General features: G+C 49.1%; 7 protein-coding genes across 7 annotated transcripts; 3 read left to right on the top strand and 4 right to left on the bottom strand.

Annotated features, from left to right (window-relative positions):
- Position 1: 1 nt before the first annotated feature.
- Positions 2 to 880, bottom strand: N7509_001120 (25S rRNA (adenine2142-N1)-methyltransferase; the record flags this gene model as incomplete). The annotated part of the gene is made up of 1 exon (XM_056625757.1): positions 2 to 880. One exon carries the CDS (start codon positions 878 to 880, stop codon positions 2 to 4), a length of 879 nt encoding a protein of 292 aa, XP_056494339.1.
- Positions 881 to 1,246: 366 nt separating this feature from the next.
- N7509_001119 (60S ribosomal protein uL23) lies at positions 1,247 to 2,248 on the top strand (the record flags this gene model as incomplete). The annotated part of the gene is made up of 4 exons (XM_056625756.1): positions 1,247 to 1,268; positions 1,629 to 1,666; positions 1,779 to 2,065; positions 2,161 to 2,248. 4 exons carry the CDS (start codon positions 1,247 to 1,249, stop codon positions 2,246 to 2,248), a joined length of 435 nt encoding a protein of 144 aa, XP_056494338.1.
- An 813-nt stretch (positions 2,249 to 3,061) lies between these two features.
- Positions 3,062 to 3,441, bottom strand: N7509_001118 (Tim10/DDP family zinc finger protein; the record flags this gene model as incomplete). The annotated part of the gene is made up of 2 exons (XM_056625755.1): positions 3,062 to 3,225; positions 3,336 to 3,441. The coding sequence occupies 2 exons, from the start codon at positions 3,439 to 3,441 to the stop codon at positions 3,062 to 3,064; spliced, it is 270 nt and encodes an 89-aa protein (XP_056494337.1).
- Positions 3,442 to 3,815: 374 nt separating this feature from the next.
- Positions 3,816 to 4,642, top strand: N7509_001117 (BUD31 family protein; the record flags this gene model as incomplete). Its single annotated transcript, XM_056625754.1, has 3 exons — positions 3,816 to 3,987; positions 4,253 to 4,383; positions 4,499 to 4,642. 3 exons carry the CDS (start codon positions 3,816 to 3,818, stop codon positions 4,640 to 4,642), a joined length of 447 nt encoding a protein of 148 aa, XP_056494336.1.
- Positions 4,643 to 5,934: 1,292 nt separating this feature from the next.
- Positions 5,935 to 8,053, bottom strand: N7509_001116 (forkhead box transcription factor; the record flags this gene model as incomplete). Its single annotated transcript, XM_056625753.1, has 2 exons — positions 5,935 to 6,942; positions 6,998 to 8,053. The coding sequence occupies 2 exons, from the start codon at positions 8,051 to 8,053 to the stop codon at positions 5,935 to 5,937; spliced, it is 2,064 nt and encodes a 687-aa protein (XP_056494335.1).
- Positions 8,054 to 10,197: 2,144 nt separating this feature from the next.
- N7509_001115 (aspartate kinase) lies at positions 10,198 to 12,116 on the bottom strand (the record flags this gene model as incomplete). The annotated part of the gene is made up of 5 exons (XM_056625752.1): positions 10,198 to 10,295; positions 10,414 to 11,262; positions 11,313 to 11,659; positions 11,807 to 11,887; positions 11,995 to 12,116. 5 exons carry the CDS (start codon positions 12,114 to 12,116, stop codon positions 10,198 to 10,200), a joined length of 1,497 nt encoding a protein of 498 aa, XP_056494334.1.
- A 1,240-nt stretch (positions 12,117 to 13,356) lies between these two features.
- Positions 13,357 to 15,008, top strand: N7509_001114 (C78 family peptidase; the record flags this gene model as incomplete). The annotated part of the gene is made up of 5 exons (XM_056625751.1): positions 13,357 to 13,866; positions 13,955 to 14,410; positions 14,481 to 14,512; positions 14,567 to 14,721; positions 14,800 to 15,008. 5 exons carry the CDS (start codon positions 13,357 to 13,359, stop codon positions 15,006 to 15,008), a joined length of 1,362 nt encoding a protein of 453 aa, XP_056494333.1.
- Positions 15,009 to 15,024: the final 16 nt, after the last annotated feature.

The following is a 15,024-nucleotide window of genomic DNA, read 5'->3' as shown; positions in this document are numbered from 1 at the left end:
CTCATCCCTTTTTCAGAATAATAGAGAAGTTGTTCCGAGTGTGGCCAGGGTTGAGCATTTCCTTCTTGAAGGACTTCGTCGGTGTCTTTGCACCTGTATGATTCCATAACTGATAAATCAATTTGGAAGTCCGCTTGCTCTGCGCGAGCTCGAATCCCAAACTAGACAGGATCTCGAGAAGGCGCTTTTCAGTCACATAACGTGAATTGTCAACGCAAGCGACAGGCAGAACAAGGAAGAGAGTAGGCGGAAGCGAGATAGGACAATTCGAAGTCAGAAACTTCACGCAGCGCTTGAGCATTTCACCACGTCCTGTCGCGTCCGGAACATAGTTTAGCACCAATGATAAACTAATCAAATGAAAGCGCTCCCCATCCCCGTTCCCGTTCCCATCAGTATCGGCGGGTGGTAAAGGCCTCTCCATAAAATCCTGTTTAAGAATACCAGGCTCTTGAGAATTCAAATCAATGCGCGAAACTTCCAACGAAGGCGTTCTAGAAATAACATTCTTCGTACTCAACGCCCCGACTTCCAGAACGCGGAGTTTGGGGAGGCTTGTATTCCACTCGTTTAGTTGCGGCTTTATCCAATCTAGGAGAAGTTTGCTGGAATCACCGCCTCGTTCGAGAGATTGGCCGATTTTGCTGGCGGTCTGGTAGCTTTCCAGACCTCCGTTAGCTTGGATTTGAGCGTCGATGCTGCTTATGCGGGCTTCATCGCCTGAACGTTCGGCTTGGGCTCGTGCTTTCAGGAGCTGGTGGTGAGATCGAATTAAAGTTCTCGTGGCTTTGGATGATAATGCCGCATGTTGTGATTTGATTGTAGGAGGTCGAGTGCTTGACAACGAGCCCAGTTTCTTGGATCGCTTGCTGGGAGCCATTATGTCTTAAGAGTCAAGACTTCGGGAAGTAGATAGAATTGTGTTCAGCGGATCAAGCGGATCAGCATGACTTGGAGTTGGTGAAAGTCGTTGCCGCAGCAAAATAATTACTGCAAATAAATCAAGCCCGAACAAAGGCGAAACAAATAAATCCCAATCTTGACAATTTCCAGGCCGCTAGATGCGGCATCAAAAAAAAACAGCCGCAATAAAGTGCTGAGTCAGCCATGACAGCTGACTAAGGCGGGTTTAGCCACAGATCACCTGACCCACACAGTGCTAGGGTTTTTCGCTTAGCGAAGTCACGCCAAATTGTTCGACAATCGACACAGCGACAATCATCACGACAAGCGGACGACGACAGCCATGGCCCCTACCAGCAAGACAGGTACGTTTGGCTTGCAATCGAATACTCTATACACTGTTCCCTTTGAATTGCGAATTGTGCGAAAATGTGCTCTGGGTGGAAAGGAGGAAATCGAAATTGAAATTGTTGGATCTCAAAATTCCACACTTTGAAGAACGAACACCGCACAGAACGATCAAAGCGACAACAGCAGACTGGCACCGACTCGCTCTCAACGAATATCAGCGATACAAACGAAATTTACAACGTCTCGACACTTTCTTTTTTTTTTTCCGGATCCTAGGGCACATTTTGACATCGCATGATTCGCAATTTCTTCCTTGGAGAAATCAATCACATCACATATCCAGACCACACGAATACTAACATGCATTCTTATAGCCAACGCTGCCGCCAAGGCGGTCGTTAAGGGATCTTCCGTACGTTCCATCTCCCCCAAAAGGCCCGATTTACCGACTTGCCCGCAAAATCGGCGAATCCGGGATCTTTCTCCAGCAAGAAGAAAAAAAAATACTAACCACCAACCAACAGCTTCACAAGTCCCGCAAGGTTCGCACCTCGACCACCTTCCACCGCCCCAAGACCCTGCAGCTCTCGCGGTCTCCCAAGTACCCCCGCGTCTCCATCCCCCGTCAGCCCCAGCTCGACGCTCAGAAGATCATTCTGTACCCTCTCAACACTGAGAGCGCCATGAAGAAGATCGAGGAGAACAACACCCTGGTCTTCATCGTCGATGTCAAGTCCAACAAGCGCCAGATCAAGGCTGCTATTAAGAAGCTGTACGACGTTGACACCGTCAAGGTCAACACCCTGGTCCGGTATGTGCCCCCCCACTCACACACGGGGTCGGAAATTCCGCCCGCCACAACCATAACATAAGAGAACGTATTGCTAACATCTCATCTCTCTCCAGCCCCGACGGCTCCAAGAAGGCTTTCGCCCGCTTGACCCCCGATGTCGATGCTCTCGACATCGCCGCCACCAAGCTGGCCATCGTCTAAAAAAGGAAAGGAGATGGATTTCTTAGGGTTTGGGCGAAAGTTGTTTTCCACCGCGGGTGATTCTCAATACCAGCCAGTTTCCTTGGCTGTTTCAGCGGCATCAAGGGCTGAATGACTAAAAAAGATACATTTCTTGACACGATTCAAATGAATCAAATCCGTCGTAAATGTGATTGTAGATGTGGCCGTAGCTTCAAGTTGTTATACTGTTCCCGTATTATTACTTACCCTTGGTGTCTCTGGCAGATCTGCCAGTGGTTATATCTGCCATCTCAGAGACATAGGCATAGGTTGTCTGTGTCATACCGCATATCAATATCTCAGTGCCTTAGCCACAATAATCAATGTCCACGAGAGGATCCAGCCATTCCGAGTATCACTATACGTTTATTAGCACCCAAAGATCCCCGGTTTCTCCGAATCTACATATTTCTACGCATATGTACAGAAGAGTCGAAGACAATAGTAAAGTTAAAAGCAAAGCATTTATACAAGGGAGATCATTCATTTATCTCTAGTATACAAGCGACATAAAGTCGAAGAGTCTCATCTCATCCCCAGACTCCAAAACGCGACGGTCCAGACCAGGAGTCAGAGTCACCAACACCAACACCAAGGAACTCGAGATTTATACCCTCAAGGTCCCAGTGATAGTGTTGACCAAGTAACCTCTTTCCAAAGTCGGGACCGAAGACAAGAACCAGACGGAAAGCTCAAATCAAGCCCCATCATATCCAATTCCGCATCATCCAATCCATAATTAAACCACATCACATCACATCACATCACATCCAGCAAAGGGAAATCGACAATCTATCGCATGCTCTGCAACTTGGTAATGATAGAAGTCTGAGTATCCATCCATCGCTGAACACAGTTCTCAGCGCAGGACTCCTCGCTCCGAGACAGAGCGCCGTCGGTAATAGGGCGGCCGGCAATGCACTTCTTAAAGCAGATGTCGCTGAGTTGGTGGACGGCTAAACAGAGACGTAAATAATTAGCGACGGAACTCTTCTCTCTTTTCTCTCTCTCGAGGCAACACGACTCGATCTTGCGACAAGCTAGAGGAATGCCTATGCCAACTCACACTGCTGGATGGTAGTCTTCTGCGACTCGTTCTGCAGGATCTGGCTCAGATCCTTCTTGTCGGCCTCGCTGAGGTTGGAGATATCCATCTGAGTCTGGGGATCCATTTTGAAATAATATGCGGGAAACGGAGCGTAAATGGGAGAGATAAAAAGAGATGGAGATAGGTTGGTATGTTCAATTGGTGGTTTAAATCAAGTTGCAGTTGCAGTTGCAGCTGTGACCGCACCGAAGCTTCGCCCGCAAAATCGTAGGCGGTAGAAGGTGGCAGAATGATGCGGGCGAATCTCCGAGAAATTAAAGTCAGCTATCCTACCCGACCTTGTCTGTCTCTGATATCTATCATCTGCCCCTCGTCCTTCGCTCTTTCTCCCACCGCCTCGTCTTTCGTTTGAGGCACAGGCTTAGGCTTAGGCTTATAAGAGTGCTATTTGCGCCCCATCGAAAGAATCGATCCCACCCACCCAACACAGCCGCAGTCATGCCTCCCATCCGTACCTCCCGCAATCGCAAACCGCCACCCGCTGGCTTCGACGACTTGGAAGATACCCTACTGGAGTTCAGCAATAAGATGAAAGATGCAGAGAACGCGTCACACGAGGGAAAGAAGAAATATGAGGTTCTCTGGCCTATTTTTCAGATCAGTCATCAGCGTATGTATCGCCCCGAACCTTGAGTTGCCTCGAGTCCAGTCTGCCTACATACAGAGACATGCACATACACCTACCTTGAGAGCCCTTCACACACATACTCTGCTTTGCTCCCTTTCCTCCCCCCTCTGTCCCAGCCTGAAGGGTGTCCCCAAGCTCCCAGTCTTTGGAGAATACACCCCACTCCAAATACCCCATTCCATTCCAGCCCATCCTATTCCTAATTTAATTCTATTCTATGTCTAACAATAACTCCCTCCTCATCCAGGCTCCCGATATATCTATGACCTATACTACGAAAAAGAAGCCATCTCCAAACAACTCTACGACTGGTTGTTAAAGAATAACTACGCCGACGCGAATCTAATCGCAAAGTGGAAGAAACAGGGTTACGAAAAGGTATGTTTGATCCCTTTGCTTTGAAATATCCATATACTACCTTATTTTTGTCCCGTTCCTCCAGTTCCCGTTCGTTTCGGTTCATTGCTAACTCAATCTTTTCTGTTTAATTCAGCTCTGCTGCCTCCGCTGCGTCCAATCAAAGGAAACAAATTTCAACGCAACCTGCATCTGCCGCGTACCAAAGGCTCAATTGAAAGAAGATCAGTCTATTCAGTGTGTTAGCTGTGGGTGTCGTGGTTGTGCTAGTAGTGATTAGGTAGTACCTTACTCTACTCGGTTCTTATGGGCTGCTTGCACTACACGGCCCTACTGGAGAAAAACAAATCATACACTGGACTGGAATGGACTTTGGGCGTTTTGGGTTGCTTTGCTTGCATCTAGTTATGTTATGTGATGTTTATCATGGGTTCGATTCGATTCGATGTTGTTTTCATTCAAGTTGTTAGTATTCGGGGCTTTGGTTGGATGGTTAATCAGATATGAAAGATACCCTTTACATTTAAGAGTTGTGTCGCTGAGGTCTACTAGGAGTAGCAATAGTACATCCAGTCTAATCCTTCAACGAAGAGCCCTACAACTTTTTAAGGTTGGCAGTCATGTCAGTCACATCGCTTAGTACCAGTAGTATTGCGCTCGGTACAGAAGTACTATGAGTACTACTAGTAGTAGCATGTATATATCCGAGCCTACAAGACTCCCAGATCCACATCCAAAGTACTAGTAAATTTACAAGTTAAATCAAGCTCAAATACGACAATCCACTTGGAAATAAAGAGACTCAATAATCATCATATGAATTCAAATTGCTACATAATCAATAGCGCCTCCATGTATCCATCCCATTCCATCCCATCCAGTCAATCCGAGTCCCTAACTAAAACAAACCATAGCACCCATACCAGTAAAAAGAATAAAAAAGATAAAAAAAGATAAATCCATGACAATCCAACCCAACCAAACCCAAACCCAAATCATGAAAGCATCGCTTTGCTCATGTACATCTTAAGCATCGTCATTAAGGTCGTAACCAGACCAGGCCAGGCTAGGCCATCCCGGGCTCGGCGCGGGGAAATAGAGAGATAAAAACCGGAGAGAATGCAGAACCACCCTAGCGAATCGCGGTGTGGCGCGGTGCTCTGCACTGCAGTGCAACGCTCCCAAGAACTCCCAAATAAAAAGAATGTGTACCGCCCAATCGAAAAAGAAACCTGGTGACAATCCAATTCCAACTCCTCAACGCAAACGCAAAACCCAACGCAGGAATAGAGAAGAAAAAAAAAGCAGAAAAGCGGGTGTTTGTGTGGCAATCGCAGGAAGTAAAAAAACAAGAACAAGAACAAGAACAGCCGTGGGGGAGTAGAATATCTCGAATAGCGCCAGTGCAGTGTGGGGAAAAAGGACGAAGTCATGTCATGTCAAGTCAAAAAGCGGAGCGGAGTATCAGCGTGTATCAGCGTATGTTATGTCCTTCCCATGTTCCCATGGGTCCAACACAGAACATGATATGATCAATGCAAAACAAATCGGAACAGACGAATTTTCTTTTTCTCAGAACAAGGAGGTGTTGCTGCGACTAGTGAGGTGAGGTCGCGAATACAAAGCCTTCGGTTTAAGCGAATCGTCCTTTGTAGTACCTCCGATTTTTTGAAACCCCTGAAGTAAATCGACGCCGTCAACTTCATCGGGACTGTTATTGCTCTCGTCAAAGAGGTGGAAGGAGAAGAAGTCGTCTTGGCTTGTTTCGCCCAGTCGTCCAGTCTCCGGGAGCTTTGAAGGTGATTCCGGGAAGATAGCTGATTTAGATCGCGCAAGGGGAGGCATGCCGAGTCGGGTGTTGACATTCACCGAGGTGATATCGGTTAATGCATTGCTATTATCGGTACGCTGTCGCTTGACGGAGCGTTTCTCCGGTGAGCCACAGGCAGCTGGGGAAACATGCAGTGTGTGGGCGTCGGCGAAGACATCAAAGGTAGTGTGGAAGTGGTCATGTGGAGTATAGCTCTCGTCATGGAGGTTGAAGGCCGGGCTCCAAGGGAGGTCATCTTCAGCAAGACCCAGATGCTTAATCGGGGAGTTGACCATTTGCTGAATTTTGCGTCGGTGGTTGCGAAGGTTGGTATTAGGAGAGACCGACGGTGGGGGCTTCGCCGGTTTCTTGAATTTGATTATGGGTGTTAATGGCGGAGGGAGCATGCTGACGTATCCTCCACGCAGAGGTGAAGATCCAACGATGGCGCTGGCATCCTTCCGGGCAGGAGGTTGTCCAGGACTAACATCATGCGACGAGCTGCGAATTCGAGCAATCTCTTCTTCCGCGCGACCACGCTTGATACGAGGCGGCTCGATGTCAAGATCAGAGGTAAGGATGTGGCCAGCCTTGTTGGGACGCATGGCCGAGGATTCAAGGGAGGAGAAGTAGCCACTGTCGTTCATGGTGATGGACTTGCGCTTGCGAGGACGTTGAGCAGGAGTAGGGCCAGGTTGATGAGTTGGCGTGGGAGGAGTGCCTTGACGAGAGAACCGAGGAGGAGCGATGGGAGGAGAGGATCGAATGGCCTGTGGGGGGGGATGAACGCAGGGGGGCGGTGTGGTGTGGAGGTGCATGAATAACCTCGTCACTTGCATCCTCCTGCAAGGCGGGATCGGACGCAGGCAAGGTGGCATCAGAAGAAAGATCGTCGTTGTGCGAGGCTTTTGGTGGTGGTGGAAGTTGTCGCGCGGGAGGTGGTGGTACCATCCACGTCGTCGTACTTGCACTCTGGGGTTGAGGGGCGAGATCTCTCTGGGGTACTGCGGGGAGGGGCAAGCTGGACATCGTGGCACGACGAACTTGCTTGTCCTTGAGGAATTGCAATTCCATCCCTGGCTCAATGACCCAGTAATTGCCCTTGCCCGGATCATCCTTCGGTCGTTCTTGTTTGATGAATGCCTTGTTCAGACTGAGGTTGTGCCGAATGCTATTCTGCCAGCCCGGATCGCTGTGCTTGTAGTAAGAAAACGTATCGGAAATCCATTTATAGATCTGGGCCAGAGTTAGACGGCGGTTGGGCGCGCGCAGAATCGACATGCCGATCAGAGTCGCATAACTGTACGGCGGCTTCGTGCCGTCGTCCTCGATAGGCGGCATCTCATGAGGTTCCGGGAGGTGATGAAGCGGCGCGTCTTCGCGCTTTTGCTTTTTGACTGAGCGTTCCTTGAGCGGGGCAGCGTCCATCAGTGTGCGCTTCATGGGAAGCTTGGAATCATAGGACGGTTCAGGGAAGTCGGCAAAGCTGCCATTGAGAGAATCTTCCGGGCGTACGTTCTCCTTTGATGATTCGGGATTGACACTGGAAAAGGTAGTGAAGAGAGCCGACTGCGGCGGCATAGAGGACTGGGCGTATATGGGGAAAGGCGGTTTCTTGGCCGGGGAGTCGGTGGTGAACATGGGAGGAGCGGGAGCGGAGATGGGAACAAAACCGAGTTTGCGTCCCGGATGCGCGCCGTGGACAGGAAAGCCTTTTGTCGGCGATGGCCTGTGCGGGCCAGACGGATGGAATGGGTTTTCAATGGGTTGCAGTGGTAGCGGTGAGGGTTGGAGTCGGGGCTGCGATTTGATGGGTTCCTGTGCAGATGGGGCCAGCGCCGGGGAATTGTGCGCGCCGAGCGCTGGACGCGTCGATCCCATAATCCAAAGGGTAGGAAACGATGCGGAATCGTCAGCAGTCACCAATAGGGACCATATGACGCGTCGAAATCAACAATTGCCGGCGTGATGGGGGAAGGCGTGCGCAGGCGGGTTCAGCAACGCCGAGTCCAACGGGTGATTGAAGGTGAAGAGAATTCGCGTCGAGCCAATGATGAGACAGAACGGATGTGATAGTCAGCAACCTCAGGCCGTCATGCAGCAAGACTAGTCGTGATTGCAAGCGTTGGGCCAAAAGGCGCTAGGACCGGGTGATACGTCCAATATGGGCCAGTCGAATCAGCGGCGGATGAAGATGGAGAACTCGATTTTTTGTGGAAATCACCACGAGCGAAGATGTTGTAAAGTAAGGGAAATCCCCGAAATTCTGTTCAGACGGATGCAATTTGTTCTATTTTCGAGGTCTTCGTAAGAGAAGCCGAGTAGAGCGAGATGGAAGTGGGTGGAAAGTGAAGTGCGTTGGGGGAAGAAGAGGGGAATTGGGTAGCGGAGGGAAGGCAGCAGAGCACAAAGCAGATTGTGAAGGAGGCCTGGAAGTCGCGTCCCTTTTGTCTTCTGTACTTTCCCTCTTTTTTCCTTAAGATCCCTTTGAACGCGCAAGATGAGAGTTCAAGACGGGGAGGGGGGGAGGTGGGGGGAGGAGGAGTGAGGTGAGATGATAGTGTAGGAGTACGAAGTACAGCAGAGTATACCCGGTTTACTTTACATTTACTTTACATGTAGATGGAGAGAAGATGTGAGGGCCATGACGGTGTACCAGCGTGAGACAATACGGGTATGGTATGGTATGCACGCGGACGCGTCACGCGATTTAGTATGGGTCTTGGCACTTATATACCAGATTACACTGTACTATATGACAATACCTCTGTTTCCATGGTGTATGAAGGGATTGCTCCTTGCTTGGCATGTGCGGATCGGACCAACACAAAGTATGTGCTAGTACGAGTATACACTATGCTGCTGCTAGTATCTGCTCCACCCTGAGATCATATCCCACAGTAGCGTACTAGATACTTTGTGTGAGGATCCGAGGTTATCTGCGACTAGCACGACTATCCGATCTCCCAGCGGTCCAGCCCCAACTCGACTCCACGAGATCCCCCTACCCTCCACAACCTATCGGCTAGTACTACTCCTAACCCTACTCCGTACATCCTCACCCAATATCATGCCATTCTCTTGGCTTCCCTTCCCTCTTTCTATAATTGAATAATTAAATAATTAATTCCCCTTCCTCCCCTGTCCCCGCCTCCCTATTGGTACACGTCAGGAATGCGGATGTAACTCTGAGACAGCCGTCGCGTCGGATCATCCCTTGCTCTCTCCAGCCATTGGCCATGATCGACGGAGGATCTCCTTTCTGCAGGACCCTTGACTCAGATCATACAGTACATACTGTCTGTCTCGATGTCAGTAGTCGTAGTCAATGGGACGGGACGGGGCCCTCGAGGGTTCACTTTCGTGCGTGTACTGCAGTAGCTGAAAGTTAACCCTAATCCATGTAAATCGTAGTTAGCTGGGGTAAGTAGCACGACTACATATGTGACTAAGTACCAAGTACCTATACGAGTACATATTCAAAGTACCTTTGGTACCTACATTTATTCTGCATTGCGTACATTGGTACCTGCTTTGGTTAATGCACGTAACACTACGCAGAACCTTCCTTACAGTCACGGTCATTAAATGCAATCATTGGAAACTTCTAATAAATAATTCATTCATATCCAATATACAGCGTATAGCTTATATTCCCCTCCATTAAACCATACCATTAGAAAGGGCTGGCTTTAGCTCACCCCCTTCATCATGAAACAGGGATCTTCCGAAATTCTATCTGCAGGAAACCACAAAACGCCACATCCATGCATCGCAAAGAAGAAAAGAACACGATGCTGAATGACCTCACGGATGTCTCTGTTCTCTCTTCTCTCTTGCTCTCTCTTTCTTTTTTTTACCGAGAAACGGAGAGAGGGGAGACGGGAAAGGCAGAGAGCCTCCTCCGAGGAAGATGCACGCCAACTTTTCTCTAAAAATAAAAACAAATGGCAAAAGCACAAGCTGAACCGGCCCATGGGATATCTCAAACGACAATGACTCGTTAACCCACCCGCCATGGACATCTAGTCCAAGAAGGTGAACATGCTGGTATGGATGATATTGAGAGCGCGGTCGGCGTCGCGCTCTTCGATGACGCAGGAGATGTTGATTTCACTCGCACCTGCAGGGGGGAAAGAAAAAAGAGGTCAGTCTTTGACAATTCAGGGGTAAGGATGAAGGTAACGTGAGGGGCAACGTTGGGATCCACCATCGACTCAGTCAGACTCAATCAAACTCACCTTGCGAAATCATCTCAATGTTCACGTTGTTCTCGCCCAGAGTAGTGAACATCCGCCCCGCCACACCGATCATATTCTTCATCTGCTTGCCGACTAAACTCAGAATGGCCATTTCAGGAATAATATCGACCGTTCCATATTTGCCCAGATCATTCAAGGCCCCCTTCAGATCATCATCAATAACCTGGTATTCATCCCTTCCATTACCATTCAGCAGAGGTGCCTCGGAGTGCAATGCCATCGACACGTGGACCTCACTCGTCGAAATCAAATCAATTGACAGACGCCACTTATCCAATACGGAAAATATCCCAGCAAAAAAGCCATGCGATAGCGATCGCTTATTCGAGTGAACATTGATAACCAAGATCTTATGCTTGATCGTGACGGCAGTAGGCCGCTTCGGCTTCTGCGCCAGACTCGGACTGCGCGTGCGGAACAATCGCGGGTCATGGCCAGGTGTACGCACCAGTTCGGCCGGGGAATCGGGGAAAATAATCGTCCCCTTGTTTCGCGGGTTCATGACGTTCTTAATGCGAATCGGGATCCGGGCACGAATCACCTGCTCCATGGTAAATGGGTGAATGACTTCTGATCCGTAGAAAGTCAACTCAGCCGCTTCGGAAGGTGTGATCGCAGGCAAAAGTCGGGCCGTGGGCACTTTCCTCGGATCAGCCGTGAAAATACCATCAACCTCCTTCCAAACCTGAAGTTCCTTGGCATGCGTTCCAACAGCCACAAGCGCAGCGCATAAATCCGTATAACCCCGTCCAACCTGGTCCAAAAGTCCGCCCGGGATAGTACCGAAGTAACCAGTGATGACGGGGACTCGGTGACCGCACTCGGCGACTTTTTTCCCCAGCGCTGCGGCGAGGGAATTATAAAATGTCTGGTCTGACCGTGGGCGCCGATGGGGAAGTCGATTATGTCGGATAGATCGACGTATTGTGAATCGACGCCGCGATCTTGCAAGAATGCGGCCATTAGGCGGCAGCTTAGTTTCTCGCCTGTGCTGATGACTTTGTCCACGCATCGTGCGCTGATTTCGCCGAGGGTTTGGGCGGCTTCGAGGACTTTGAGGACTCGTTCGCATTCGCCGTTGATATCGGATACCACTTGCTCTTTTAGATCCACTGATTTCAACTGTTCTTGGGCCACTGCGGTGTGTTCTAGGCGGACGGCTTCGACTAGTACTTCATATTGCCGTGAGTGGGAGTTCTCCGCATCCCGGGCTGCCCGCAGTAACCTGTGAGTGGGGAAGGTTAGAATGGGTCTGGTCGGTGATTGCGAGTGGTTTTGAAGGGACTTCTGAGAGGGGTTCGTATATCGTAGGGGTGTAGGGGTCGGGGTGGTGTTTCGATTTGGGGCATGCTTCAAGAGAGCCATGACTCACCGGTTTGTGGTGCCTTCGGCTTTGGTAGAGCTGCTTCGGGCTGAGCAGACGACAGCAACACGGTTGTCGATGAGACTGGGTCTGTAGTCGGGGGATCAGATATTAGTATGAATGTTGGCGAGAATGACGGGGTCGAGTCATGACATGGCCATGGCCATGTCATTCAGGAACGAGGGACATCAACATACTCGACAACCTGCTGGATAATATTCAAAGCGAACTTGCCAACACTGGTACCGCCAAACTTTTGAACGACCCAATTGCTATGCAAGGCGGCGGGAGCCGGCTGATCTGCTTGAAAGGAAGCCATAACCACAAAACCACGAAATGCGAAACGAAATGATTGAAGAGGAGCAAGAGCAAAAGCAAAGGAAAGACAGCGAAAGCGGAGGAGTGGGCCAGTCAAGCGGCCCTTGAATTAGCAGGCCGAACCCGAATAATTTTTCAGGTGAGTCAGTCAATTGAGTTTTTCCGCCTTCCCCTCCAGGAACGCGATGTCGGAGATGCCCCGCCAATCACGCCATCTTGGCCCCGCGATGACGCAGAGGCAGAGTACTATGTGTATACAGTATTGTATAGATTTATTGTTTATATCTATTTACTTACATTTATTTCTATAGAATATATACATGTGTATATAGTATATACTATCATCTACCTATATTTATTTGTATTAGTTACAGGCTGTTGCCACTTCCGCATCCATGGATCTATACATTCCTCGCCGGATTAGGCATCGCGCCGCCTCCGTTCATGCCCGATAGTACTAGTATACTAGTATACAGCTAGTATATATGAGCGATTTAACAAGCCAACTCAAAGGTGATTCTTAATATACAATAGTTTTGAATATGCTCAATTTCTTATATTTTAGTCTCTTCATTCCCGATCGTTAGTTTAGGGTCGGGGTAAGGTAGGGTAGTTCTAGGCTGTCTTATCGACTTGGGATTGGATGACAAATTCGATATATAATGTATCTTACTGGAGCAATGGGATCGTAGATTAACCCCAGGTTTGCATGTGATATTCAGTCCGAGTAAGGAATGAAACATGCGCTTTGACCAGAATAAGCATGGCTCAAGTAGTCCATTGTACCGACAGTTGTACTTGTCTATCATTATTACTGCTAGCATTAGCTGCAGCTAGCATTATTGAATATGGCGTGGAAAGGGATATTTTCAATAGCTATTTTCAATAATCTCACCCAAATTTGCCAATTTTCGTTATAGCCACTTTTGCTAGAGCTATGGGGATTGATTGGGGTTGAGTTGTAAGTAAGACCAACCTTATAGATCAGGCGAGGCTATTCTTGCCTCTAAGTGGGTCTCACCCGCAACCACGTCTGCGCCAGGCACCGCTATATTTTGAGATTTCGAGAAACCAAACCACCAAGAGACTAGGACCTGCTGTATGCATACATCTAATAAGGTGCCAACTGGCTCTATGCTCTGGTAGTATCCCGGGATCATCTCGCACGTGGCTTGGAGATAAAGCCACCCCATCTCATCTCTCCTGCCCAATCTCCCAGCACACCCTAAGAACCAGTCACCATGGCCGATCACATCACCCCATCATGTCCATTCTGCCCCTTCTCAGACCAAGATGCGACCTTCGTGGAGCAGCACATCGAATACTGCCACCCAGAAGGAGGTGCCCCGCCACCACACACTTTCGAAACACCCGCATTCGAAACCACCAGCCCATCCCCGTCTCCATTCCCGGTGGACGAAGATTCTACGGAAAAATATGTCGACTGTCCACATGGATGTGGTGAGACCATCACAACTGCCGAACTGGCAACCCATCTCGATTTACATATCGCAGAAGGCCTTGCGCTGGACGACTCCGGGCCAGTCCAGAGTCCCTTTAATACAGAACTGTCCAGCGAGCCCGATATATCGTCAGATCTGAACGACTCCCGGGACTTCCATGTGAGCCAGAAAGGCAGTAAAAGAGGCGCCGATCGAGACTTTACTCGCTCGAACACTTCGAAACCAGCACAAGGACGAAGTCGCAGTCCCGTCGGCAAATTGGGTTCGGATGGTGCTAAGCGGCTGGGGGTAAGTAACTATACCATCCATATACCCTTTCTCTCTCTCTCTCTTCAATAATAGTCTTATTAACAATTAATCCAGCGCTCAGAACTAGGCCCACACGCCCATGAAAAAAAAAATGCCCACATGGCTCAAGAAAATGCTAGAAAAAGGCAGCCGCACCTCAAAGCAAACCCGAATCACAACCGACGGCAAACTATCCCGCCACACGAGCGTCGAAAACGAAACCGAAAACCTCGTCCCCGTCATAGCAAAACTCTGCGAACAAGATAAGTCCTCCCAGCGCGTCTTTCTCTGCAGTCCCAAAGTCCGACATGTGTGCAAGATGACGCGCGAAGGCGGATTTTGCGGATACCGCAATATTCAAATGCTTGTTTCTTATATTACCAAGTCGAAGAGTCTTGGTCATGAGAATTTCCCGGACGGTGTGCCTTCGATTTTGGAATTGCAGGATCTGATTGAGCGCGCGTGGGATTGGGGGTTTAATAGTTCGGGACGGACTGAGACGGGAGGTATTAAGGGGACGAGGAAGTTTATTGGGACGCCGGAGGTTAGTAATGGGGACACGCTATTTTTCTTAAATGGCAGAAATATGCTAATGCTAATGCTGTGGTGTTTAGGCACAAGCACTGTTTATGAGTCTTGGTATCCCGTAAGTTTTGACCCCATGAATAAAAGACAGATCAACGACTAACCTCCCCTTTAGCTGCGACGCAAGCAGTCTAAGCGAATCAAGCAATATGCGCGCACACATGGCCTTATACCAAGATGTTGCATCCTACTTCCGATCAAATTGCTCCCTAGACGATGAGAAGAAGGTCTTCATGACCGATCTACCTCCAATATACTTCCAGCACCAAGGTAAGTGAATGTCTCCTCCCCGCTTAACCTACCCGCTCTCCTCGGAGTCCGAGACTAAATTAATACGACGGTGACCAGGCCATTCAATGACAATCATCGGATTCGAGCTTCGCGATGATAACACCGCCAATCTACTCGTCTTCGATCCTATGTTCAAAACATCGCCTGCAATGAGCCGGCTTATCGGGACGTCTGCGAAATCAGATCATCCTGCCCGGTTGTTGAAGGCTTATCGGAGGGAGACTCGGTATTTGCAGAAGTATAAGATTTTTGAACTTCTTAAGTAAGTGTTTATCTTTATAT

Source organism: Penicillium cosmopolitanum (genome assembly GCF_028827165.1).
Source record: "Penicillium cosmopolitanum strain IBT 29677 chromosome Unknown utg000003l:1.0-3747932.0:1.0-3751027.0, whole genome shotgun sequence".
Taxonomy (NCBI): Eukaryota; Fungi; Ascomycota; class Eurotiomycetes; order Eurotiales; family Aspergillaceae; genus Penicillium; species Penicillium cosmopolitanum.
This window is presented reverse-complemented; position numbering and strand designations above follow the sequence as displayed.